Genomic DNA, 24918 nt, shown 5'->3' with positions numbered 1-24918 from the left:
TTTTTGTAAATTGTGAATGGTATTGTAAAATGAATTTATATACATAATAAAATTTAGAAAAAAAGAATATTAACAATTGATACAATTAAATAAAACGATAGGAATTTAAAAATAAATAAATAAACAAAATAAATATCCCCCAAAAAAAAAAACAATTAAATTAAAGAAAAACTAAAAAATAAAATAAAATATAAGAAACCAACTTTAAAGGATCCAACGTTAATAAATCCATACTAGAATATTTCATTTTAGCCTTTACAATTTTCAAAACAGACTTGCCTTTACCCAATTGAAATATACAAAACATGGTGGGAAAGAAGCAGCCTCTCTGAATCCACGACTCATAATGAGCGTTTTATGGACTTTTATTAGTGTTATAGCGAAAAGTATTTTCGAAACATAAAACATATTCACTGTTAACAGCATAAAGGTTCATTTCTGAACAGTATAAAGACTCATGTTTATTAGTATGCTTGAAAAAAACCATTGTCTCAAACCACTGTCTTAATTCAAGATACAGACATTTTACAGGGCTTATTAAAAATTCCCAGTGTTTTTTTTTTTTCGCACCGTTAATACACGTGCTTCCGCAAGCCGACACACAACCCTAAAATGAAGCCGAAAAAAAAAAACAAACAAACCGCTGATAATTAGAATAGCAATAATAATATTTTCGATCTAAAAATCTCCTAGTCAATTTTTTCTAATTTTATTTTGTTTCTTTTTATCTCCTTATAAACACTCTTTCAACTTTACCTTTGCATTCATTTCCCTTTGCTATTCTTCTCCTTTCCTTCCTACTTCCTTCTCTATACCTGTATCGCAGCAAGACGAATTACGCGGCTGCGTTCTTCCACCTTAAACCGCTTTTCCCATCGTTTCCCCACTTTTTTCTCTGCTAATTAAGGAATCTGGACAGTCCACAGTACGAATTGTGCTTTTTTCATTATCAAAATTGGCGGTAAAAGTGGAGATGTTTTGTCTAATGTAGTCTAGGAATGTGTGCGATTTTTTTCTTGAGGGATGGACGTTTGCTTTGATATCGAAAAGGGTGGATATTTCTTTGTAGAGCTATTGAAATTTCTCTAAAAATTTCACAATAATCAATTCTCCATTCTGCAGTGCTTATAAACCCTTCACACTTAGCAAGCGTTTTCTTAGCTTTTCGCTCTTATGCTCAAGGAAATCAACAAATGCCACTTTTCGTCGCTACCCCTCTTCCCCTCCTTAATCAACGAATAGAGAGATTCCTACCGCACTACTTTTCCTACTTGTATTGCCCTTGACTGCGCTTCATTGGTAGACTCCGCAATATTCCCCACCCAAAAAGACGAATTAACGATGAGCTACTAATCAATCGCATGGGCCCAAGGGAAACCAAGTACCAAACTTCCAAGAAAAAGGTTAAACGCCGATTAACGAGGCATATAATTAGCAAAATCAAGGTGCGAAATCTGCTAATTTGTCAAATGCCGCTACATAGTCTCTTGTCATTTATGCCTCGTTGAGTGGGTGCCCTCATTTTGAGGGGAGTGCAGGAAACTTTAACCACCCAGGTATTCGCCATCTGTGTACCCCATCTTCTTTCATATAAAAGGAGGTCTTCCCTCCTACAGTACGGGTTCTCACATCCTCGAAAGTGGATGGCATATTGTGTGTCCAACAATTCGTGCTGTAGGATGAGTGTTCGTTATAACGAGAAGATGTCAAATTGAAATTGACCTTACATTAATGTATGAAAAACGGTGTAAATGAAAGCAACTTTTGGTCTTTACTCTTATCATGAAGGGATTTAACACGTCTGGCAATACACGGTAAGATGTGTAGTACGTGTGCGTATGCGTGAAATGAGGATTGTTTGTCTGGAAACCTGGTGGACGCGATTGTGAAAGAAAAAGAGCGTTTCAAAAGTATTGGATAGGTCCATTAAAACATGATTCTATTAAAAACGCGTAAATGCATTTTTTTTAAAAAAAGATAAAGGATAATGAAACAATTTTTCCTTTTTCCTTTTTGGATCATCTCGTCTCATCTCTTCATATCATTTTCTGGTTTGTTTATACTTGTCTCGGGTTACTACGCTCTGTTATTTCTCAATAGTGATATAACTATCGTTGTATACTCTTCTCTCTCTTAACTATTATCTTCCCTCTCTTCCTTATAGGTATCTTTACGAGTCTTTACACGGTTCATCCTTGGCCTACCTTAGCGGCTTGCAGTACAGTTGAACAACAACAACAACAACTAGAAAATCAATTCATCTTATATCGCCTCCCTACGAACTACGATAAGATTTTGTAAGGATGCGTCTAATAGATCTCTTTAATCTACCTTTACCGCAAAAGTCTCCACTCTTGCCATTTCCTCTTAGCATTGGCATACACTACACCTCGTAAAGCAACGGCATAGCAACCAACGTTGCAATCGTCGTTGCAATCTACTTTTTTAATGTACCTCACTGGCGGAGTGGACAGTTATGGTGCATTCGGAATAGTGCCGTACTAATTTGACCATCCTATCTTTCCCACTAACGGCAGGAAGTGCCGGAGTCGTCATTTTCTCCGCATTTTCTCACGTTTGCACGAGACTAGTTTACAGCCCTCTCCACTTGGCTTTTTCCAATATTAGACGCTTATAGGTACACCAACTGGATAGGGTTTCACCGGCCACGCAAGCCAGGATCAAAATACTGGTCGAGACCCTTTCATTACCCTCTTCAGCTTACCTAGTCCGTTCTTCACGTTCGATGGTTGTCACAAGTACAATATGGACAGTTTTGCTATCAATGTGACATTTGGTAGAAAGTAGCAGAGGTTCGTCTGTAAGTTTTTTACTGTGCAGTGCTGGATCATCCCTACTGTGGGTCATTCCTTGGTAGTTTTGACTATGATTCGTTATTATTTTGTGGGTGTAATACCTTTGTATTCGACTTCTTTAGTGTTAGATGTTTGCCTTAAGGGAGCCGACAGAGCTTTCAGTTATTCAACCTCGGCCTTGGATGCCATTCTCGTCATAAATGGTTCCGCATTTGGGAGTGCAAAACTGAGCATAATTGCTTCCTCTCTTCACCAATAGTAGACCTGCATGTACGGTGTCTAGCCTACGTGAATCGATTTAGCTACGCTGTCAAGGACACTCCCCGCAACCCCGCAAGCGCCCCACATCCATTATTGCATGTATTTTTTTTCTATATAAGTAGCCCGCTCACTTGAGTAGCCTTCTACAGCTTCTGCTCCAAATTGTACGTTTTACTTAGTAAAATCTGTGGTTTACGGTTAATTTAACTTTTGTTCGACGGGGTTTCAGTTCCTTCGGCTTTCCTTTTTTTTAACCCACTCTTTTATTTTTTAAAGCGTCTTCGTTTTTCTTGTTTGGAACGCTCTAGCATATCCATTAATCACATTTTCATACACCCCTTCCCTCATCCTTTTGCGGTTATTTAATCCTTTAAAAAACCTCTATTCTTTTCTATTTAATTTCGCTGGTTCATATTATCCACATTCCCTTTACATTAATACTACATACTTCACTTTTGCAACATAGAGCTTTGTGAAATCTCATCTTTTTAAAATAGATTTTGAAACGTTTATTATTTAATAAAGTTTCAATCACATCATTACATATTATTTTTTGTGCCCTATATTTTTAGTATTCGAATTTACTTAAAATGGGTAAGACATTGACCATTGTCATGTTGGTCTTCGTGTCCATGGCCGGATGGATGTTTGGCGCCGATACCGGTTCCATTGGTGGTATCACCAACATGAGAGATTTCCAATCTCGTTTCGCAGATCGGTATAATCCGGTGACTGACACGTATTCGTATTCTTCAGCGCGACAAGGTTTAATTACTGGTATGGTTAACGTTGGTTCTATGACTGGTTGTATTTTGTCTTCTCCTCTTATGGATCGCATTGGCAAGCGTGTTTCCATTATGTTTTGGACTATTGTTTATTTGATTGGTATTATTCTTCAAGTTACCGCTGTCCCATCTTGGGTCCAAATCATGGTTGCTAAGATTTGGACTGGTCTTGCCATTGGTGCCTTGTCTGTGCTTGCCCCCGGTTTCCAATCTGAGGTTGCTCCCGCTACCCTTCGTGGTACCATTGTCACCACCTATCAATTGGCTGTCACTGGTGGTATTTTCATTGCCGCTTGTATCAACATGGGTACTCACAAGTTGCACAAGACTGCTCAATGGCGTGTATCCATGGGTATTAACTTGCTTTGGGGTATTATCATGTTCATCGGTATTTCTTTCCTTCCTGAATCCCCTCGTTATTTGATTGCTATTGGTAAAGATGAAGAGGCTCTTGACATTATGTGCAAAAACAACGTTCTTCCTCGTGAACACGAAATTATTCAAACGGAATACCATGTCATTAAAACTGACTGTGAAGCTGAAATGGCCGGTGGTCCCGCTACTTGGGGTGACATTCTAGGTGCGGATATTCGTTATCGTACCTTCCTTGGTCTTGGTGTCATGTCTCTTCAACAACTTACCGGTGATAACTACTACTTCTACTATGGTTTCGAGGTGTTTGAGGGTACTGGTATGAACTCTCCTTATCTTTCTGCTTTGATTCTTGATGCCGTTAACTTTGGATGTACGTTTGGTGGTCTTTTCGTCCTAGAGTTCTTTGGTCGTCGTATGCCATTGATTATTGGTGGTGTTTGGCAATCCATTACTTTCTTCATTTACGCAGCTGTTGGTAATCGTGCTCTTACTCGTAAGAATGGTACCTCAAACCATCGTGCCGGTGCCGTTATGATTGTGTTCTCATGTCTTTTCATTTTCAGTTTTGCTCAAACTTGGGGTCCTGCCGCATACGTTATCGTTGGTGAATCGTATCCCATTCGTTATCGTTCCAAGTGTGCTGCCGTCGCTACCACTGGTAACTGGTTGTGGGGTTTCCTTATTACTTTCTTTACTCCCTTCATTAGTGACTCCATTGGATTCAAGTATGGTTATATTTTCGCTGCCTGTAATTTGTGTGCTGCTTGTATTATTTTCTTGTTTGCCCATGAAACCAAAGGTCTTACCTTGGAAGAGATTAACGAACTGTATCTCTCCGGCGCTAAGCCCTGGATGCCTAGGCCCGAGAATCTCGGACAAGCTGCAAAGCAACAACAAGAGGTTCTTGAAAAATCTCGTGGTGTTCAAGGTGAAAGTGCCGCTCATCTTGAAAACGTTGACAATGAGGGTATGGAGGATACTTCGAGTAACGACATTACATCTTCTACCTCTTCTTCTGAAGGCCGTGCTAAGCCTGAGTCTAACTATGTTGATGAACAAGATCGCTACGCATAAGTTTGTTGACCGAAAATGGCAATGCTTTCGGTTTACACGAATCGGTAGTTTTTAAATGTTATTTCTTTTTAATGAGTATGTGTTTTTTGCTGATTCATCCTTCATTAAAATCGAATTGTATAATTGGATTTTGGCTGTGCCAACTTTGAGAGTTATTTTTTATTTGCATTTCCTTTGTCGTTGTTATTCAAACTGTTCCGTCCTTTCTGTTAGAGATATTAATATTAAGTTGGTGTGCATGCTTTTTAACTGGTAATGTTTTTATGAGTGGCCCGGTCCTTATTACTATGGAAAGGCGTTGATGAGGAACTGGCAGGGATTGCATTATAATTTTAATAATAATGTAAACAGATAATTTAGTTAAATGCTGATAGTTTTTTCGTTAAGGATTAACAAAAATTAAACAGTTCCTTATTTCTAATGTGCTATTACATATCGTTTTGTGTATTGCGAATTGTAGACATTGAGTAGAAAGGTATGCTGAACAGTAAATAAGCGTAGTATCTAATTGTTGATATGTTATTTAATCCTTGAATGTTTTTGAATAGCATTCGTTCAATTTATTTACCTGGTTAGAACGATGCAAAAAAAGGTTTCCGGTAAGTAATCAACGATATTTACGAGTTAAGTCGGGAGACGTTCAATTCTACTTAGAGTGAAACATTGAAAGCTATGGTTGAAAATATTATACTTAAAACTATACGTGAAATGCCATCGGTGCGTATCTGTGAATAATCCTCATAAAAATCCAAGCTACAAGAAAACGCTATTAGCCATGCTTGTTGAACGCAATCGCATTTTGTAACGTTAAATAAATTTACATATGCCCGAGATTACACTGACTACAAGTCACTAAATGATATTTATGATAATACCAGAAGAATTTGATAATGCAGTTGTAAACCGCTGCATTGCAATACGCAGAGTATTTGCCATCTACAAGAAATATATAAAGTACAAATCAATGGTTGATTTGCTTTGAAGAATTTGCATATAATTCGTTTTTTTAAAGGATTTTATTTAAACTTATTATTTTGATAAAGCTTTCTCTCCGGATTAGAAACGTTAGAGCTCACATACCAAGTTCAATAGTAATTTATCTGTCTGGGCGCAATGGTTAAACGCAGTTCTCATCGCCAAGTAGTTTTGGATGAAGACGATGAAGAAAATTATAATAATAACTTGGACGATGAGAAAATGGAGGTTCTATTAATTCCACAATCCAACAGCACAACTTTTGCGTCTAGTGATGCAACTCAAATGTACAAAAAGTCTCGCATTAGCAGTAATTCAGAAAATAAAAAACAAATCCCCGATACAAAAACTTTGCTCGAAACGTTCCAGAAAATAAAAAAAACTCTGGAATGTCCCATTTGCACAGAAGCTTTACAAAGACCTTTTACCACTCATTGCGGTCATACATATTGTTACGAGGTAAGTGAAAATTTGATGCTTAACACTGGAATAACTTTTCATTATCATTGAATTCCCTCATTGTGAGTGAAATATTGAAAGAGCAAGATTATATCTTTAAAAGTTTCTAGATTTACTTTTTTTCTATAAAGGATTGAAACTAATAAATAGTGTCTTCTAAATTGGTTAAAAGAGTCAAAATCTTGCCCAACTTGTCGCCAAAAACTGTATACACAACCTTCACCAGCATATCTTGTATATGAAATAATGAATGTGGTTGCTGCCTCAAACAGTGGCTTCCCACTTGTGGGAATCAATGAAAATCCAGCAAAGAAGCAAAAGGAGGTATTGTTTGATGGGATGTTTAAACAAGAAGATTCTCATTACCCAAGAAGTATCCTTGTTGATTCTGAAGATGGAGTTTTACGATGCGCTCGTTGCCAATGGGAATTGGAAAATCCGTACCATTGCGATCATTGCGGTTTTCAAATATCGGATGACCAAGATTCTGGTCGTGAATGGTTTTGGGATGGAGAAAATGCTGAGAGTGATTCCAGCCTAAATGGCGATAACACCCGTGGTGGGAATATCTCGACTAACCGCGCATTTAATAATATGGGACATGCGCCAATAACTGCAGTACCACAAGATTGGCTGAGATTTGACGAAGGAGAAGAATTTGTGGGGTCTGATTTAGAATCTGATTTTTCTGGTCCAGGTGAGTACGATGTTGATGATGGATTTATAGATAATCGTGCTACAAGCCAATTATCTCCTGTCGAAAGTGACGATGACTTCGTAGCTCCTGTCAATGGAAGTAATGGAAATGGTATTACTGCTTTGGATAGCACAGATAGTGAAGAGATTGATATTATGAACGGCTTCGATGAAGAGCGCGACTCTGGAGGGACGAATATGGTATCTCGATCTGAGACCTGTTATAACGATGGGCAAAGATACGATGAGTTACGAAGAGAGCTTGCTGACATTCAGAATGAAAGTTTGGATTCTCTCAATTCTTCCTCAAATAATTCTCCTTCTCATAACAATATTCATTCCAGGCAACATCCATTCTCATCAGATGAGGATGAAGGAAATATTGTAACTAATGGAACAGGCCTCCGTAGTTCACAATCATCCAGCCAGAATAGAGGATTTGATCTTGAACCCTATTCCGAGGTATTCACTGCAAGCTATCCACGTCGGCAAGCTCGGCGAACTCGTACAATACAACTAGACTCTGACGAAGAATCATAATTACTCAACTCTAACGAAGAAAAAATTATACCGAGAAATCAAGTAACCTTAACCTGGTCTATGGTTTCTGTTCATGATGAATGATTTAATTGTGATTTGGATTTTGGGTCTCTAGAGCATAAGACACTAAAATTTAGCATACATGTCGGATTTATGACTAAAAAAAAAAATTCAATACTAATGATATTTGTGCATGTTTGTTTTGTCTTATAATTATACCTGCCATTTAACCTCCTAGTTGATACAATTAGTTTTAAATATTATAAAAAAAATGCTAAATATTGTTTTACCGTGTAACGTTGAGACGAATACAACTTCGTCACCTTCTTCGAGGTTATATTCTTCCTTTTCAAGAAGTTCCCAATCCTGGTCATTTACTAAGACGATGATCCCCGGACGTCTGCAGGGAAGTGTTAGTTCTGCAAAATCATTTAAAACATCGTTTGAGCCTGAAAAAGATGATACCACTCCATGTTCACTTACACAGTCCCATTTAAAATAAATAAATCTTTTTGAGAAGGCTTTTCTATTATTTGAGCCATATAATCAATCAATGATCCCAACTTAGTTGAGCCAAGGTTTGAAAGTGACAACGACAACGCTTTCTGCTTATTGAAGAGCAAGTCAAGCCCACCTCTACAATAATAGGTTACCAATTGTAATAAAATATGACACCTACAGTAACTCTACTTTTATAGCCATTGTTTTTTAAAACTTTGGGGATTCGTGAAAGCAACGCAAAATGTACGTTCTAACTGTATATTCCACTGTAGTTGTTAAAGAGTGATAGAAATTCAGTGTCATGTCAGCTACGCAGTTTGGTATCTGTTTAGCGTGTTTTATGACTCACTACGTTATGTATCATTATATGTCACACGCTAACCACCGTATTATGAATACCCGTTGATAACAACTGCTGACTCGATTCCTCAGTTTAGTTATTAGATATATTGGTATTCGATACTATTAGACTTCTTATAACAATAAATATAATATTGTTAGTTAACAGGGCGCATACCGCTATATTGAAATTACTAAAAACCTCACCGCAGTTCTACGTATCCGTAAATCAGATACCAAACTGCGTAGCTTACATTTAAGGAAAGCTAAGTTGGGGTGAATAAAAAAGGCAGTGACAAAATAAATGTGTCAGAAGCAATCCACTGCCTCGTTCAGTTTTTTCGTTCTTCTTTTTTTATGCCATTGTTTGAAGGAATTAGTTGGAAATTTGTTTGAACAATTTTATTATTTTGTTAAAAAGTCTTTAAAGTGGTTGGAATTGGACTACAGAGTGAATATTCTTGATTTCGCTGTTTCGTTTGTCGCAATCACAACAATTGAACTATTTGTGTGTATATCATTCAATAATAGATTGTTTCTAAGAAATGAAGAATAAAGATTATCCCTTGAGGTCGTCTATGGATGAATTGAGTACAAAAAACGATAATGAAATTGATTTGGAAAAAGGTCCTCTCCCAGAATACAATTCAGAAGATGGGAGCACATTGCCTCCATATTCAGGTAAGTGTTGTGTTGTTGGTGGATAAGATAAAGAATTGAGTGTGTCAAGGATTATTTGCTGTGTCTGTTTGTTTTGATTTACAATGTTTTTGTTGTATTTGTTTGTTTACAACTTGACATATTACGAGCATAAATTCGTCTAACAGGGCACACACTTTCTTCCTTCTACATCATTTTAAAAAAAAAAAACCAAATTTCAAAAGTTATTTATTTTATTAATGCTTTCAGAAATTTGGAAATATATTAAAACTGTATCTGAGGATTCAAGTACAGGACCTACAGAAATTGCAAATCCCAATGTCGAAAGAAGACAAGAATTCAAAGATTCACATCCAAATATATATTCCCTTCTGAGACTACTAATATCAGTTCTTGCAGTTATTGTTGTCTTTTTTACTGCATGGGTTTGTGTAAACCCGTTGGAGAAGTCGATATTCGGCAAGGTAGCTTTCTCCGTCACAATTGGTATAACATGTCCAATAGTGTTTATTGTTATTTTCTGTAAGCTATGCATGAAGTTGTTAATATGTCCATTCACTAACTCATTAGGCTTCTTTGAAACTTGGACCCAGGCAGTGGCACAATGTATAAAGGTGACTGTAATTTTCTTGGCACAATGTGTAAAGGTGACTGCAGTTTTCTTGGCAAAATGTGTAAAGGTAATTGCGGTCGGTTTGTATAACTCAAAAAAAGATTTGGTGGTTACAATCTGGCTCGCATGGGTAGTCATTTGTTTTATACTCTTTGGTTGCGTCAAGGATGGTAGACTAAACTTAAATAAGGCACTCATCTGTTCCACATGCAGTATTTCGGCTGCTTTATTTTTCATTTTATTGCTTGGTAAGTGAAATTATCTTGCTAAACGCTAACATACAGTTTGTATTCCAATTTGGACACTCAAGCATATGCTTTTTGGTTTGTTTCAAGTGCTGGGTGTACAAAGTTGTGTCGTTATTGTAACGAAAGGTTTGATGTATTTATTTGATAAACATATCGACGCGACAGGCTACGAAATTGAAGCCTCTTCACTCTTTGTTATAGGAAATTTTCTTTTCTTTTACGAAATGGGTTCGTTATATATTCCTGTAATTTACTCTAACCATACCAGAACGTCCAGGTGCTCTCAAAAGGATGCCCAAATTTATCGGGAATGGTATAGCTTCTTTCCTAGGTATGTGTATTCAACCAACTGTATGAATGATTTTTTACTTACCCGACTAGGAGGTTTAGGAAATGCATTTGGAGGGATAGGAAATGCATTTGGAGGGATAGGAAATGCAATTGGGCGGATAGGAAATGCGTTTAGAGGTGCCAACGATAATAATGACATTCCCTTGGGAGAAATGGATGTTGAAAGCGAAGTCTAATTGCTTTATTAATGTGGTTGTCGCTCCAGTTGGAAAACCTCTTTACCAAAATCACCAACGCAGAGAAGCTGCGGCGTTTTTTAAAAATAAGCACCAACATACTTTAATTATTCTCTTGCCTTATAAGTTTGTGAGATATAAGCTTAACTCATTCTTTCAATTACCAAAAATTGCCAACCAATGCATTCTACGATGTTGGATAATGTGCATTGAGGACCGAAGTCTTTATTTATTATGTATGCGAGTCTAATTATGTGTCTTTTTTAATGATACTCTACGCTACAAACAATAATGGTTTAACTTGTTTACGACAACTTAAAATCAACTAATGAAATCGGAAAACTCGTTGTTCCGCCTTGTTAAATTCACAATTTCATTTTCGTTTATTGCATTCATTTCTCCTTCATCTTGATTCTTAATGAATCAAGCTTAATTATCATTTTTTCCATTTGTTTAATGGTTTACTTTAATACAAACAAATTTCAATGTTTACGAAATAATGAATAGCATAATAAAATATTGTGACTCAGAACGATGATTTGTTATCGTAATAACCTAAAGACATATTGCAATAGTGAGTATGTAATAACGCAGTAAACGTATATACTGGTTTTATGTTGAGTTTCTTAATGATGCATAAGGAAATCTAAGTTGGGGTGAATAAGAAGGGCAGTGACAAAATAAATGTGTCAGAAGCAATTACATTTTGAAAATGAGTTTTGGAATTTTACTTTTCACTTGCTATTATTGAAAAAACAGTTTGCTTTGAAACGACTATTGCTCATTTATTTATGTTGAACGGCGGGAACTGAACTCCAGAGTGAATATTCTTGATTTTGCTGTTTCGTTTGTCGCAATCATAGCAATTAATTCGCGCATGTGTTTTGTTAAATAAAGAATTATCTTGATGAAACGAAGAATAATTACACTTCCTTGAAAAGTTCTATAGATGAAGAAGATGAATTGAAGACAGATCATGAAATTGATTTGGAAAAAGGACCCCTCCCAGAATATGATTCAGAGGAGGAAAGTACATTGCCTCCATATTCAGGTAAGAATTGTAAATAATAAGAAAGGAATTATTCAATTGAAAGTTGAAGCTTGCCATCGTAGTCAAATTGCATGCTTTGGTCATTGTTTACAGTTGGCCATGCAATGCACACACTTTGATACATGCTTTTTCTTAACTAAAGTCTTTCAATCATATTAATTTAAACAGATCATGCACGTTTAAGCAATTCTCCTAACACACATAGAGAAAACAATCCTTCCAGGTCGACAGATAATTCTTCCCCTTTGTTGATAAAACTGCTAATATCATTCACTTCAATCATTCTATTCAATGCTCCAGCAGTTTGTTATCTAAAGTATAAGGACGCTTTTTTTAAAAATTATGGTGCAGCGGAATGGACATTATTTGGATTTTGGTGTCTTGTTTGCACTTTGGCTTTAATATTCTTGACTTGTAAGTGAGACGATGGGGTTATTCTTACCTTCAGTCACTAACTCATTAGACTTCTATGAAATTTGGACCAAGGCAGTTAAAGTAACTGTAATTTTCTTGGCACAATGTGTCAAGGCTTGCGGAAAAGGAATCAAGCACTTTTTAAAGAAGTGGAGAAACATGTTTTTTGCTTTTTGTAAAAGTTCTATTTTTTGCTTGGTTTTATTAAAAGGTGTAAACAAATTGAGTTCACATTTAGGTGATCAACAATGGGGATGGAAATGCTCGGCATCCGCTTTCACTTTCATGGCTGTATCAAGCATTCTCATATTCATTGCTGAAACAGGTTTGTTGTTTACTAAACAAAATTAATACTGACAACATAGTGGAACCGGGATCTTGCTCTACGCATTTACTGACCAGACTTGCAACAACTTGCGGTAAAGATGATAAAAAGAAGTGTACTTTAAATGTGTTTACTAATTATTTTTAGATCGTGATGCCAGACAACACGTGAATGAATACACTGCTATTCCGTTACGTGAGATGAACCCTGAAAATGAAGCCTAATTATATTGCTAACTTTACTATTGATTTATAAAGGCGCTTTTCTCACGAAACTTCTCTACAAGAATGTGCAATGGAAAGAAGCATCTATATAATTGTGATTTACCAAACAAATCATGATGTGTTTAGAGTATTTCAGATGTATTTTTATTGCATGATTTCATTTCCTGACGAAATGGATGAGCAAGTGCATTGCTTGAAAGATTCTGCGATGTTGGATAACATACACTGGGAATTGAATATTAAAATAATGGTTTTATTTATTCGTTTTAAAATAGCAGTTCACTAATTGACTGTTATCATCAACTAATGAAATTGGAAAACTCGCTGTTCCTCCTTGTTGTATTCACAATTTCATTGTCGTTTATTGCATTCATTTCTCTTTCATCCTGATTCTTAATGAATCAAGCTTAATCATCATTTTTTCTTCTGTTTACTGGTTCAATTCAAACAAATTTCAATGTTTACAAAATAATGAACAGCATAATAAAATATTGTGACTTAGATAGACGAAATGTTATCGCAATAACATGTCAGCTACGCAGTTTGGTATTTGTTTTAACAATACATAGAACTGTGTTGGGTTTCCTTGTGATCTATTATATTGCGATACGCAGGTAGTATGAGTAGCAACTGAGTATAACATACCTATCCCTAATATAGCATATGACTGAACTTCGTTCCTCAGTTCAGTAGGAGCTCTATTTATAATATTTTTATATTGTTTGTTTTGACACATGTAGTAAATAGTTTGCCTTGGTGACTTGAATACAACGGATTTGCAAACATTACATCTATCGGTGACAACGTAACGTACATAGGGTAGTATTGTTAATGAAATTCGAACACAAGAGTCATAGTGCTTTACACTATATTATGCACCTCTTCATCTTTGAGCCTATTCTTGAGCATAATTACTATTGATCATCTTGTAATTTCATAAACATTTTAATTAACTGCCAAATGAATATTTTGCTATGAAGATGATCTATTCGAATGTTCCTTAGTTCACATATAATCTATTCCAGTATGTTTAGAGTACTACACCCATCACTCTATACATCTTTTAATAGTTATATTGATTTTGCGGGAAGCAAAGCGTCGTATGAAGATCACATGCTTAACCATCGTAGAGTGTGTCCATAAAGCTTATGAGTTGAACATCGAATGCTTCAAGCAATTAGCAGGTACGCTTTTAGTTTGATATATATACTTTTTTTTAACTTTGGTTTAAGGATGCTATTGAAATATTCGACAATTCTATTTTCCTTCTCACAAGACTCTACCCTTATCAAATTTTGAAATTTAGCGATTTGCAGTCTGAGATCGACTCCCTACACTTGTTTTATAGACCTTTTTGCTCGTTTTCGAAACTACAGTAATTGGGTTAATACTAGAAAAGCAATAGCTAAGAAGAAATGGCCTCTTTTTTTTTTAGAACCGAATCTGCGAACAATTTAAAAATGCTTATATAGTAAATTCCTCGTTCCTCATATAAGGAATTTTGTTAGTAAAGCACGACTTGAAATTCCGTTAAAAAACACTCACTTTAATTTCCAATTAGACAATAGGAAACATTGGGCGTACATGGTTGCTTGAATTAATTAAACTTATTGCAGGTCTGAACCTTCGAACCATTTGTGAAAATGCCTCCAATAAAAATCGTTTCTTCTAATTACTGAATGAATATTAGTAACGCTTGAAGTAATTGTGAATACCTATGAATCAGTAAGACAAAGATAATTTCCATTTATCCTTTATAGCATGCAGTGTACCAATATTAAACCTGATCAGATACCTCAAAGGGCTGTAACTTTTACTCTTTGTTTGAATTTACAAACCCTGTCAACTCATCAAATGTAAACGATCGCTAAGACTTACTGAATTATTTAATAAAGGCGGCAAAGCCCATGCCTTCGATTTAATACTCCCCGCCAAGTATGCCATCTAATTTATATACTATTGCATACTGCTGCGTCGTCTTTTAGTCACAAACGAAATTATCGTCTCATGGCTTGCTGCATGATTTTTACTTAGCATGATAAGACGATTGCATGAAAGCAACCGCCTTTACATTTAATTGAAGAAGGGAACAGAAATAAACAAGTCTAAAGTGCCTCAAACATTATATTGTAAATTTTTGCAAAATAAATATAGCTTATAAACTGCTCTAAAGAAGGAAAAGAAGAAATCGTTAATGATATAAAATCTCACAACATATTGCATAGGCCAATAAGAAACTGCTCTTATTTTATGTGAAGACTTCTTCATATTAATTTAGGCTGACAACTTCAATTCGCTAATACGATTTGGTAAAAACACATCTTTGTATTTGTTCCATAAGCCTTCAAGTCTTCGGATGTACTCTTCATGAACCTCATAGATTTCTTGATTTGTGGGGTGAGACTTTTTAGGAACATCGATGGGCTCTCCAACAACGATGTTAATAGGTTTACGCCAAGGCATCAACCCAAAAGTTTTGTTTAATAGTCCACGACCATAGAAAAAGGGGACTGTAAATCCTGCAATTTTTTTGACAATTTCTTGAAATTTGTAGATACGAGTACGCGGATTGTTATCAACCTGTTCAAAAATGTCTTGTGTTGGTTAGCAAGATACTAAAGTAAACAACATCAAAGTAATTCGACGACTTTTTAAGCTATCTAAAAATACTAAAATTCAATCTTACCAGACTCTCCAAAAGCAAAGCAAGGGACTAAACTGGATCCTGTTAAAAAAGCTAACTTAACGAACCCGAAACGCTTTTTAAGTACAAGATTGTTTTGACCTGGACGGGACAAAAGAGACTCTTGAGCTCCCCCGATAACAATCAAAACACTATCACCTGGCTTACGGGAAAGAATGCTAACACAGGATTTCTTGGATACTGAGTTGATGTTTAAAGCCATGAGATAGTCACGGTAAACCGGCACATAAAAGTTAGAATTAAGGGTCAGGACAGAAACGTTGATGCCAGGAAATAATTTACTAAAATCGGCCCCTAATAGCATAAGGTTAGAAATTAAATAAGAAAACTATGTGTGGAATTAAAAGGGAAAACACTGATGTAGAGTAGCCTCTAATTTCCGGGTTCTCCATCATAACATACCCTCCGAAGCAAAACCACCGAATGCACCAAGCGAAATAATTCCGTGTGGATGATATCCAAATATGTAATTTTTTTCAGAGTCAAGCTCAGTAGTTTTATGCAGACGAATGGGGAAGTAATGACAAAACCAACGATAAGGGGGAGCATTGCGCAGCCAACGTTTTTGCCGATCTTTTCCTGTTACAAACCCATCGTCATATATTAACCAAATCAAATAAACAATTAAAAACTAAAGGAATGAAGGATTAGTAAAATGGACTGTAAAAAAAAATAGATGGATCAGTTTTCAACATTTGAGAAAGGGAAGCGAGACGGATTATTTTTGTAGTCCGAAAACCGAAAAGTACTTAGTATCATCGAACAAACATGAGATACCTAACGCCTTTTTTCAGCAATTCGAATCGCGATACATTTTGCAAATGAAGTTTCACTTTCAGAAATCATTGATATTGTAACATCAGAAAAGATGCTCACTTACAGGCCAAAATGGGAGGAAAGCCCATAAAACTGTATACCAAGATGCCGTTAATGTCAGACTGACACTATGAAGGAATACCGCTAACGCTTGTAGCCAGTGACTGACGTTACGTCTACTATCTTTTGAAATAGGTGGAGTAGAAGCTATGATTCCGGGAATTGATGTTTCTTCTGACATTCCCGTTCTATATAATCGTGTTAACTTTTTCAACGAACAGTTTTCTAAGATTTCCTTGAAATTGTGGTTGGCGGATGGCTAGTGTTAATTTGATGTCATCCGCTTCTTTATCCAAGATACCTTTACCTTCCTACTAACATCTCCTTTTTACACCGCATGATCTTTTTGTATATATGTAACAATTTTTTTAAATAAGTAAAGCATGAATGAAAAAATTATCTGCATTTAGGTCAAATTTTCCGGCTTGCCCTGAGCACTTCATGAAGCCTCTTTCATTGACAGTCAGATATTGGAAAGACACTTTTCCCTTTGCAAGCAAGTCAAACCATTTTTAGAAAACTTAATGGAAACTTTAAACATTTAACATTTTTTTGACGTACACTATACAATGACTTATTCAAATCTTTGTAGAAACATAATTTCAAATGTTGCTATCTTAAACTATGTGCGGTTCATAGTAAAATGATAGACGAGAGTGGTGGTTTAAACTTAGAAGGCAGTGTACATTCTTACTTTTAACATTTTTATGGATTCCAATTAAGTTATCTTTACCTTTGGCAAGCATATTAATTAAATCACTACCCATGGATTCAATTTTTTCTGGTATTGACTACTATCGATAATTAAAATTTTTAATTTATTACTTATAATCACCGTTTTGAAAAACGAAAATAATCTTGAAAATTTAAAGAAAATGTCATAGATACTTCTTCAACGATTACATTGGCAAAGGTGACTACGCTAACTCATCCCAACTTTGCACAAGCTGCAATAACATATCTCAATATATGTATAATGTGTGTGTGTTTATGTATACATAATTCCGTTCCTCTAATCACCTTACTCATTCAAATTTTTAACAAACTTGAAAAATTGGCTTACATACTGATTTAGACCATTTACCTGTATTTATGTATATATATATATTTATACTGTTTTGGAAACTTTTTTATCCTCTAACGATGACGATAAATTTACAACACAAAAGGTAAGTATAGGATAAGAAGATGCAAAAAAAATATTTTTTTGTTAAACAAAAACTTGGAAAAACATATTATATATTCAATACAGTAACGACCATTGGAATAAATTGTAAAAAGACAGCAAGGGAAAAGAGACTTTTAAGAAATCCAAAGCTCATTTCACTTATTAAGAGCCACAATCGACTAAAGCTAGGAAAATTAAATAAATCCAAACCAACATTAAATTTAAAGCATGAAATGATGAGACAAAAACTTTCCGTATGCCTTTCTGGGTATTCATTCATTTATCTTCCAAATGCAGCGAGTGAGACAAGAATAAATTAGTTCCAATCTTTAAAAAATGCCACCGCTACTCCTAACAAACATCAGAAATTTTCAGGGATATAATAAAAAACAACAACAGGAATCAACGAACCACGACAAACATTAAGCTTAAAATAAGCGCATTTTAAGCTTTTTATAAATATTGTTGTTATCAATCAGCAATCTATGCGAATTGTTCTTCCTGATCGTGGTAGCTAGATTCGGGCTTGGCACGGCCATCCGAAGATGTTGTGGAACTAATGTCATTGCTAGAGTCCTCAATACCTTCCTCACCGTCAACGTTTTCAAGATGAGCGGCACTTTCGCCTTGAACACCACGGGATTTTTCACGAACCTCTTCTTGTTGCTTGGTGAAGTTACCAAGGTTCTTAGGTCTAGGCATCCAGGGCTTAGCACCAGAGATATATAGTTCGTTAATCTCTTCCAAGGTAAGACCTTTGGTTTCATGAGCAAACAAGAAAATAATACAAGCAGCACACAAGTTACAAGCAGCGAAAATGTAACCATACTTGAATCCAATGGAGTTGGTAATGAAGGGAGTGAAAAAGGAAATAAGGAAACCCCACAACCAGTTACCAGTGGTAGCGACGGCAGCACACTTGGAACGATAACGAATGGGATACGATTCACCAACGATAACGTATGCGGCAGGACCCCAAGTTTGAGCAAAACTGAAAATGAAAAGACATGAGAACACAATCATAACGGCACCGGCACGATGGTTTGAGGTACCATTCTTACGAGTAAGAGCACGATTACCAACAGCTGCGTAAATGAAGAAAGTAATGGATTGCCAAAGAGCACCAATAATCAATGGCATACGACGACCAAAGAACTCTAGGACGAAAAGACCACCAAACGTACATCCAAAGTTAACGGCATCAAGAATCAAAGCAGAAAGATAAGGAGAGTTCATACCAGTACCCTCAAACACCTCGAAACCATAGTAGAAGTAGTAGTTATCACCGGTAAGTTGTTGAAGAGACATGACACCAAGACCAAGGAAGGTACGATAACGAATGTCGGGACCAAAAATTTCGGGCCAAGTAGCGGGACCACCAGCCAATTCAGCTTCACAATCAGACTTAATAACATGGTATTCCGTTTGGATAACTTCGTGTTCGATAGGAAGATCGTTGTTCTTGGCCATAATTTGAAGAGCCTCTTCATCTCTACCAACAGAGATCAAATAACGAGGGGATTCAGGAAGGAAAGAAATACCGATGAAGGTGATGATACCCCAAAGCAAGTTAATACCCATGGATACACGCCATTGAGCAGTCTTGTGCAACTTGTGAGTACCCATGTTGATACAAGCGGCAATGAAAATACCACCAGTGACAGCCAATTGATAGGTGGTGACAATGGTACCACGAAGATCGGCGGGAGCAACCTCAGATTGGAAACCGGGGGCAAGCACAGACAAGGCGCCAATGGAAAGACCAGTCCAAATCTTAGCAACCATGATTTGGACCCAAGATGGGACAGCGGTAACTTGAAGAATAATACCAATCAAATAAACAATAGTCCAAAACATAATAGAGGTACGCTTACCAATGCGATCCATAAGAGGGGAAGAAAGGAAACAACCAAAGAAAGAACCAACGTTAACCATACCAGTAATTAGACCTTGCCGCGCCGAAGAATACGAATACGAATCTGTTACCGGATTATACCGATCTGCGAAACGAGATTGGAAATCTCTCATGTTGGTGATACCACCAATGGAACCGGTATCGGCGCCAAACATCCATCCGGCCATGGACACGAAGACCAACATGACAATGGTCAAATTTTTTCCCATTTTTGAAAATTACGATTAAAAGGGTAATATAATGGAAGGAGAAAAATTAATAAAAAAAGATATAAAGGGTTTGATTGTAAATAGGGTTAAAAGACAACAAAAAGCTTTCAATGACAAGACAAAAGCCCAAAATAGAACCGAAACCGAAGTTTAACTATCGTTATAACGCAACAGTGAAAAAGAAATTTTTTGAACAAGCTAGTAAAGTATTTTTGCTTGCTTGCTTGTTTGTTTTTCTTAAAAAGGGTATAAGATTTCTTTTTTTTTCTTTTAAAAAAGATGTTTGGAATTAAAAAGGCAAAAAAAAAAAGAAACGACAGATGAGTTTAAGAGAAGGGTATATAGAGAGGGAGAGCGAATACGCAAAATACAAGACTCAAACAAAAGGAATGAGAGAGAATGAATGGAAATTTGGAAGATGAACGATTCCTTACAAATCGAAAAAGGCACAAAACACAAACTACTCGAAGCAAAATAAAGCAATCGAGATGGGAATGTGAAAAAAAAAAGAGTTTTTAAAAAAAACACAAAGGTTGAAAGGGAATTAACTTACTAACAATCGCTGAAGGGAGAAAGATACACACAGACAGCTAAAGTTGGACGCAAGACCTGACAAAGGAATTAACGATGATAAGGAAGGTAATGTAGTGTAGAGATGGATAAAACCGATTGTTGGACGAAGGAAAAGACCGGGTTTGCAGTTATAATATATACCAACAAACGTCCCATCTTGCCCATACCTTGGATGCGGGGTTAAGTGTATGAAGTAGGGTGTAATAAGAGGGGAACGCAGAAATGCCCACTCTTGCGCTTGGAGACACGCATTCTGATTGGCGCACGTCGGAGTAGCTAAAATTTGACAATACAAATGGGAACACTCTCCCATACCCCATCTTTTGTTATACTCCACAAAATTGCCTTGCTGACAGTTTTACCGAACGGACAAGTAACGACGCATGGATGGAAGCGCCAAGGATGCGAAGATGATGGGAAAGTAGGCCGACACACACGTTCCATCCCAAAATCACCCATTATGACAAGTGAAGTATGGAGAAGGAAAGAGAGGAGACAAACACTCTCTACCAAAGTAGCTACAAACTACACTGTGGAGATGAAAGGGTATGCGGGGTGTGAATGCGAGACAGAGGAGAGAAAGACAAGACAAGACAAGAGCAGAGTAGAACAGACTTGGAAAGGCATGAGAGAGAGAGAGAGAGACAATGAGACAGTGAGAGATGGGAAGGGATGTAACGGTACTGACCCAGATTGTCATGTCTAGGCTGTCATGCCATGCTATGCCATTGCATCGTAGTGTAAGGAGGGGAGTGATTGCAAAGAAACAAGGCTTTGATAGCACTATGTACTCTATGGGCGGCTGAATGGTGAAGGAAATACCGAACGAACAATCGAATGCCGAGTGGTACAAGGAAGATGAAAAAAGAGTGGATGAGAAAATCGATGAGTCGAAGAGGGAATCATAATTACTAGGATTTCTTGGTGTCATGGCTTATCATTTACTTTTCCTAAAATTGATTTCATTTCATTTCGCTTCGCTTCCTTTCATTTCCCATCCTCTTATTTTTCTTCATTTCTCTTCATTTCGCTTCCTTCTTGTCGCCACCTGATGTGGGACCAAGGTACAATGGATTCAAAGTTAATTCTTACACGTCCAACGATTTCTGCACGTTCTACGCTACTTTTGGAAAGGTATGCATCATCCTCCTCCTCCTCATGACAAGCTATCTCCAGCATCAGGCAGTACGTTTACCACTTGAAGCTAGAATGTGAATGGACCAACGAGGTGAATGTAATGGCCAACAAAGTGAATTTGAATTGACATTCAGGTGTTAGTCCATTCAAAAGTCCTCCAACTTATGAGCTTGATGTCTCCCTCACATCCAACTCTACTCGCCTCTATCTATCTACAGCATCTCAAGTCTTTTTTTTTCCAATTGCTTCTCCCTGTGATCCTAGCTATCTACTAACTATGTACTAACAATGTTTTAACTAAACTATCGTCCTAATATTTTTTTTTTCACTATCTTTTTTTTTATCCTCTTTTCATCTTTGCTTTCCTCCTTCTTCATCTTCACTAACCTATCTAACCTGTCTAACCTTTCTAATCTTTATTAATCACTCTATCCTCTCTCTCTCTCTTTCTCTTTCTCCTCAATCACTCACTCTCATTTCTTTTCCCCCTCTCTCTCCCTGCCCCTCAAAACATTCGTGTCCCATAAGATCCACAAGATCCACAACACACACTACATGATTTGTATGCACTTGATTACTGTGGGGCATGCTTCGTCCATACCGCTCCTATATATCTTTTAACCTCTGCACCATCCAGCATTTTCACTTTTCTTTTTGAAACTTAAAGCCCCGCCTTTGGGTGGGCGTTGCTCATCCTAGAGCGTTTTGACTTTGCTACAAAAATTTTATTAGCTGCCTTTCAACACTAGAGTTTGAAAACAAGTTCTACTTTTGCAATGTGTGATGCAGCTATGAAACCATCCTACCTACCATGGCTTCGCACGCTACCCTAACCTAATGGGTAGGTGTGGAACACACACACAAATAAACTTCCTTGCTGGGTTTGTTGTGCGTTTCAACAATGTGAAGACTTGTCTCGCCCAATTCTGGGTCAACATGGGTCAGAACAAAGAGGGAAATGCAGACAAATCCTCATATTTCAAAGTTGTTTCCGTAATCTTAACTTTGCGTGGATACGTACAGCTTGGATACATGGTGATTCACCTAGTTACACATACATTACATTGCATTACATTATACATTACAATTACACATTATACAATATACATTGTTAACATTGTTATACAGCTATGGTTATACCGATATATTGAAAGATTCTTTTATTCTTTGTTAGTAGAATATTGCGAAAATTTATGCGACTCTAAAGAAAAAAGAAAAGTAGTAATTCGTTTTTATTTTCATTTTTATTTTTTCTTCTCTTTTCTTTTCTTTATTGAAAAAAAAAAATAAATCTTTATTCCCATCAAACCTTTTCCATACACACATACATAAACAAAAATAAAACACATAATACACATCTCTCTTTCACACACATTCTCTTTTTCGCTCTCGCTCTCGCTCTCGTCTCCTCTCCTCCTCCCCGCTCAACCTTTTCTTTCGTCTAGTTTATTCCTTCTCTACCCTTTTTCTGCTTCTTCTTCCTTTACCCGTCTCTCTCTCTTTCTTCATGCTTGACACCCTCATCCATTGTCTTTCAAATGTTTGCATTCAACCGGCTTTGTTTTCTCTGTCACCCTCGTCATCCTCCCCCAACCCCTCTTTTCATCTTTTTCTATCGTGTGGAGAATTCGCATTTTAGGCTTCCTAATACCGTGTAACCCCGCAGTATATCGCCCATCCACCAATCCCATCACCTTCTCCGCAAATCTTGACCAATTTTGTGGTGGAGAGGCTATTTTTTAGGTGCACAGGCTTCTATTCTGTTGGTCGCAAATTTATGTCATTGGTGAAAATTATTATCGGAATATGGAATTCACGTCAATTTGGACACTTTCATGGGAATCCTCTCCAAATAGGTCAATAACCTCCACAAAAATCCCCTCAATCATTTCAATTTCCCCACTTTGTTTTTCTTTTCCACTTTTTTTTTCCTTTGTTGCTGCTCTCACTAAGGTTCCACTTTTCTTCCGTTCCGCCACTGTGGTTTGCTTTGCTTCTTTCCATCACATGAGTCTTTCCCTAGTGCGTACCCTTATTTCGGTGTTTGATAATAGTACAGGTGAGTGTCAGTCAATGTTTTGCTTAGTCGGTAAAGTCAAAGCAGCTTTTGCTAATAGAGAAGTTGGGCGAGCCATTTGTTATAGTGGGAATTTTAGGCGACTCGGGGTTTTGTCTTGTTGTCCCATGTATAGTATTGTCCTTGTATTGTATTGTATCGACTAATTCAACTTATTAATTAATTAACGCTAATGATTCGCAAACATCAAATGAAAGATTATTTTCTCGTTTTGTTTCGTTTCGTTTTAATCTGATCTTGTTATTCTTCTTTTCTTTTTCTTTTCTCTTTTTCCTTTTCTTTTCTCCTTCTCCTTTTCTTTTCTTTCTTTTTCTCACATTCTCTTTCTCTTTCTCTCTTTCTCTACAATGGCATGCGACTCCTTTCCTTTTTTTTTTTTTTTTTTGCGCAGCTCTTTTTTTTTTCTTCCTTTCTTCCCTAGGCTTGCGTCTTATCGTCTTACTCGTTCCAGCACCCTATAACACCGAACCATGAGACTTGTGACACAGGAGTAAAAGGCTCATAGCCCCAGTAAAAATTTGTTTTCAACATTTATATACAGAAAAGTACATTCCAAAAAGCTATTCAATTTTGAAAAGCGATTTTTTTTGATAGAATGCGATATTTTTTTTTTCCTTTTCTTCTTTCAAAATCTGTGCTACTCATTAGCATCGCGTGCCTTTTTCTTTTTCCTTTCTCGTTCGCTATCTCTCGTTAAATCGGTCACTATTTCACGCGATCCTTTTCTTAGCGACTCTCTACATTCTCGTTTAGCGTTACGTTCCACATCGCTTGTTTGCATTTAACGATAGCTTAATCATCCATCATCCATTTTTGTCATACACCATCATCATCATCAATGAATTCGATAGTGAAGTAAAGGTAAAGCGATCGTTATATCAGCTAGGCCATGATCATTCCATTCCATTCTCCTCGTCTCCTCTCATTTCATCTCGTCCCTTGTTCTCTTCTCAATCATTCATTTTTGTCTCGTCTCAATTATTTTTTGATATCGCAAATTGTCATCCCATATTCAATTGTTTTTGTTTTTGTTTTTTTTTTTTACGCATCACAAAAGCCGTAAACGCCAATCTGCCTCTCCCATTACATTTACATATTTACATTGTCTCTGCTGACGAAAATGCAGATACTTGTTCATTCACTCTCCAATCCGTATTATTTACGCATGTTATTCATTTAAAGTTAGTCCCTATATTTTTTTTTGCAAATTATGTATGTTTAAATCCAATCCCCATGATTTTTTTTTACCGTAATCCTTATGAATATATTTTTTTTATTAATCCTCTGTCCTTGCATACTTACATAAATAACTATGGTACAATATGTATTGGTTCTTTTTTTTTTTTTTTTTTTTTTTACTTGAATATATATATATT

The 24918-nt window shown here is 36.5% G+C and overlaps 8 protein-coding genes, 13 long non-coding RNA genes, 1 other non-coding gene and 1 pseudogene across 24 annotated transcripts, besides 2 other annotated features; 9 read left to right on the top strand and 14 right to left on the bottom strand.

Annotated features, from left to right (window-relative positions):
• Positions 1–133: 133 nt before the first annotated feature.
• SPOM_SPNCRNA.1120 lies at positions 134–1468 on the bottom strand. The gene has a single exon (NR_149971.1). It is a non-coding gene; the product is annotated as a non-coding RNA (long non-coding RNA).
• On the top strand, positions 839–1380 carry SPOM_SPNCRNA.6755. Its single transcript, NR_196097.1, has one exon. It is a non-coding gene; the product is annotated as a non-coding RNA (long non-coding RNA).
• A 540-nt stretch (positions 1469–2008) lies between the features above and the next one.
• SPOM_SPNCRNA.6754 lies at positions 2009–2935 on the bottom strand. Its single transcript, NR_196096.1, has one exon. It is a non-coding gene; the product is annotated as a non-coding RNA (long non-coding RNA).
• A 287-nt stretch (positions 2936–3222) lies between these two features.
• ght8 (hexose transporter Ght8) lies at positions 3223–5732 on the top strand. The gene has a single exon (NM_001022740.3). The coding sequence runs from the start codon at positions 3668–3670 to the stop codon at positions 5309–5311; it is 1644 nt and encodes a 547-aa protein (NP_587746.1). The 5' UTR covers positions 3223–3667; the 3' UTR covers positions 5312–5732.
• On the bottom strand, positions 3686–4270 carry SPOM_SPNCRNA.6753. Its single transcript, NR_196095.1, has one exon. It is a non-coding gene; the product is annotated as a non-coding RNA (long non-coding RNA).
• On the bottom strand, positions 4451–4920 carry SPOM_SPNCRNA.6752. The gene has a single exon (NR_196094.1). It is a non-coding gene; the product is annotated as a non-coding RNA (long non-coding RNA).
• A 120-nt stretch (positions 5733–5852) lies between the features above and the next one.
• Positions 5853–5938, bottom strand: SPOM_SPNCRNA.460. The gene has a single exon (NR_150847.1). It is a non-coding gene; the product is annotated as a small non-coding RNA, probably longer, possible ght6 antisense (non-coding RNA).
• Positions 5883–6144, top strand: SPOM_SPNCRNA.6751. Its single transcript, NR_196093.1, has one exon. It is a non-coding gene; the product is annotated as a non-coding RNA (long non-coding RNA).
• A 105-nt stretch (positions 6145–6249) lies between these two features.
• Positions 6250–8715, top strand: dbl5 (ubiquitin-protein ligase E3 Dbl5). Its single transcript, NM_001022739.3, has 2 exons — positions 6250–6745; positions 6896–8715. Exons 1-2 carry the CDS (start codon positions 6425–6427, stop codon positions 7979–7981), a joined length of 1407 nt encoding a protein of 468 aa, NP_587745.1. The 5' UTR covers positions 6250–6424; the 3' UTR covers positions 7982–8715.
• Positions 6309–8734, bottom strand: urm1 (ubiquitin-like protein modifier Urm1). The gene is made up of 4 exons (NM_001022738.4): positions 8661–8734; positions 8465–8617; positions 8272–8381; positions 6309–8215 (listed from the first exon to the last, which is right to left on the bottom strand). The coding sequence occupies exons 1-4, from the start codon at positions 8681–8683 to the stop codon at positions 8208–8210; spliced, it is 294 nt and encodes a 97-aa protein (NP_587744.2). The 5' UTR covers positions 8684–8734; the 3' UTR covers positions 6309–8207.
• An 87-nt stretch (positions 8735–8821) lies between these two features.
• Positions 8822–9081: an LONG TERMINAL REPEAT.
• A 51-nt stretch (positions 9082–9132) lies between these two features.
• wtf4 lies at positions 9133–10919 on the top strand (the record flags this gene model as incomplete). 2 transcript variants are annotated; one of them, NM_001431033.1, is made up of 6 exons in its annotated part: positions 9133–9502; positions 9731–10003; positions 10052–10342; positions 10379–10570; positions 10611–10673; positions 10724–10919. In NM_001431033.1, the coding sequence occupies 6 exons, from the start codon at positions 9367–9369 to the stop codon at positions 10867–10869; spliced, it is 1101 nt and encodes a 366-aa protein (NP_001417971.1). The 2 variants fall into 2 exon arrangements, with proteins under 2 accessions (NP_001417971.1, NP_001417972.1); NM_001431034.1 differs by lacking the exon at positions 9133–9502 and having other exon boundaries at positions 9721–10003; positions 10724–10869.
• SPOM_SPNCRNA.6750 lies at positions 9224–9440 on the bottom strand. Its single transcript, NR_196092.1, has one exon. It is a non-coding gene; the product is annotated as a non-coding RNA (long non-coding RNA).
• Positions 10260–10473, bottom strand: SPOM_SPNCRNA.6749. The gene has a single exon (NR_196091.1). It is a non-coding gene; the product is annotated as a non-coding RNA (long non-coding RNA).
• Positions 10920–11781: 862 nt separating the features above from the next.
• wtf3 lies at positions 11782–12883 on the top strand (annotated as a pseudogene). The gene is made up of 5 exons: positions 11782–11920; positions 12089–12334; positions 12384–12659; positions 12700–12753; positions 12807–12883. Coding segments are annotated over exons 1-5 (792 nt in total).
• On the bottom strand, positions 11966–12334 carry SPOM_SPNCRNA.6748. The gene has a single exon (NR_196090.1). It is a non-coding gene; the product is annotated as a non-coding RNA (long non-coding RNA).
• Positions 12884–13425: 542 nt separating the features above from the next.
• Positions 13426–13726: an LONG TERMINAL REPEAT.
• On the bottom strand, positions 13431–14596 carry SPOM_SPNCRNA.6747. Its single transcript, NR_196089.1, has one exon. It is a non-coding gene; the product is annotated as a non-coding RNA (long non-coding RNA).
• Positions 13662–14552, top strand: SPOM_SPNCRNA.1119. Its single transcript, NR_149969.1, has one exon. It is a non-coding gene; the product is annotated as a non-coding RNA (long non-coding RNA).
• Positions 14597–14968: 372 nt separating the features above from the next.
• Positions 14969–16724, bottom strand: dga1 (diacylglycerol O-acyltransferase Dga1). Its single transcript, NM_001355865.2, has 4 exons — positions 16468–16724; positions 15990–16218; positions 15570–15881; positions 14969–15477 (listed from the first exon to the last, which is right to left on the bottom strand). The coding sequence occupies exons 1-4, from the start codon at positions 16642–16644 to the stop codon at positions 15158–15160; spliced, it is 1038 nt and encodes a 345-aa protein (NP_001343006.1). The 5' UTR covers positions 16645–16724; the 3' UTR covers positions 14969–15157.
• SPOM_SPNCRNA.6746 lies at positions 15574–15877 on the top strand. The gene has a single exon (NR_196088.1). It is a non-coding gene; the product is annotated as a non-coding RNA (long non-coding RNA).
• Positions 16725–17691: 967 nt separating the features above from the next.
• On the bottom strand, positions 17692–19755 carry ght5 (plasma membrane high-affinity glucose/fructose:proton symporter Ght5; the record flags this gene model as incomplete). Its single annotated transcript, NM_001022735.3, has 1 exon — positions 17692–19755. One exon carries the CDS (start codon positions 19753–19755, stop codon positions 18115–18117), a length of 1641 nt encoding a protein of 546 aa, NP_587740.1. The 3' UTR covers positions 17692–18114.
• Positions 19756–20419: 664 nt separating this feature from the next.
• Positions 20420–21259, bottom strand: SPOM_SPCC1235.18 (uncharacterized protein; the record flags this gene model as incomplete). The annotated part of the gene is made up of 1 exon (NM_001355864.2): positions 20420–21259. One exon carries the CDS (start codon positions 21257–21259, stop codon positions 20780–20782), a length of 480 nt encoding a protein of 159 aa, NP_001343180.1. The 3' UTR covers positions 20420–20779.
• A 1043-nt stretch (positions 21260–22302) lies between these two features.
• SPOM_SPCC1235.17 (uncharacterized protein) lies at positions 22303–24843 on the top strand (the record flags this gene model as incomplete). The annotated part of the gene is made up of 1 exon (NM_001355863.2): positions 22303–24843. The coding sequence occupies one exon, from the start codon at positions 22303–22305 to the stop codon at positions 22753–22755; it is 453 nt and encodes a 150-aa protein (NP_001343179.1). The 3' UTR covers positions 22756–24843.
• On the bottom strand, positions 22728–24563 carry SPOM_SPNCRNA.6745. Its single transcript, NR_196087.1, has one exon. It is a non-coding gene; the product is annotated as a non-coding RNA (long non-coding RNA).
• Positions 24844–24918: the final 75 nt, after the last annotated feature.

The sequence above is a fragment of the Schizosaccharomyces pombe genome (genome assembly GCF_000002945.2).
Source record: "Schizosaccharomyces pombe strain 972h- genome assembly, chromosome: III".
Lineage (NCBI taxonomy): Eukaryota > Fungi > Ascomycota > Schizosaccharomycetes > Schizosaccharomycetales > Schizosaccharomycetaceae > Schizosaccharomyces > Schizosaccharomyces pombe.
The sequence above is the reverse complement of the archived record's forward strand: the minus strand, read 5'-3'. Positions and strand labels throughout refer to the sequence as shown.

Bases quoted from the DNA above. Each gene is read 5' to 3' on its own strand.
- ght8 (NM_001022740.3), top strand. From the start codon at position 3,668: ATGGGTAAGACATTGACCATTGTCATGTTGGTCTTCGTGTCCATGGCC.
- dbl5 (NM_001022739.3), top strand. From the start codon at position 6,425: ATGGTTAAACGCAGTTCTCATCGCCAAGTAGTTTTGGATGAAGACGAT. The intron at 6,746-6,895 runs GTAAGTGAAAAT...ACTAATAAATAG, and splicing joins GTCATACATATTGTTACGAG to TGTCTTCTAAATTGGTTAAA.
- urm1 (NM_001022738.4), bottom strand. From the start codon at position 8,683: ATGGCTATAAAAGTAGAGTTACT. The intron at 8,618-8,660 runs GTAGGTGTCATA...CTATTATTGTAG, and splicing joins GCTATAAAAGTAGAGTTACT to AGGTGGGCTTGACTTGCTCT. The intron at 8,382-8,464 runs GTAAGTGAACAT...ACTTCCCTGCAG, and splicing joins TTTATTTTAAATGGGACTGT to ACGTCCGGGGATCATCGTCT.
- dga1 (NM_001355865.2), bottom strand. From the start codon at position 16,644: ATGTCAGAAGAAACATCAATTCCCGGAATCATAGCTTCTACTCCACCT. The intron at 16,219-16,467 runs GTAAGTGAGCAT...TCATTCCTTTAG, and splicing joins CTTTCCTCCCATTTTGGCCT to TTTTTAATTGTTTATTTGAT. The intron at 15,882-15,989 runs GTATGTTATGAT...TTATGCTATTAG, and splicing joins CGGTGGTTTTGCTTCGGAGG to GGGCCGATTTTAGTAAATTA.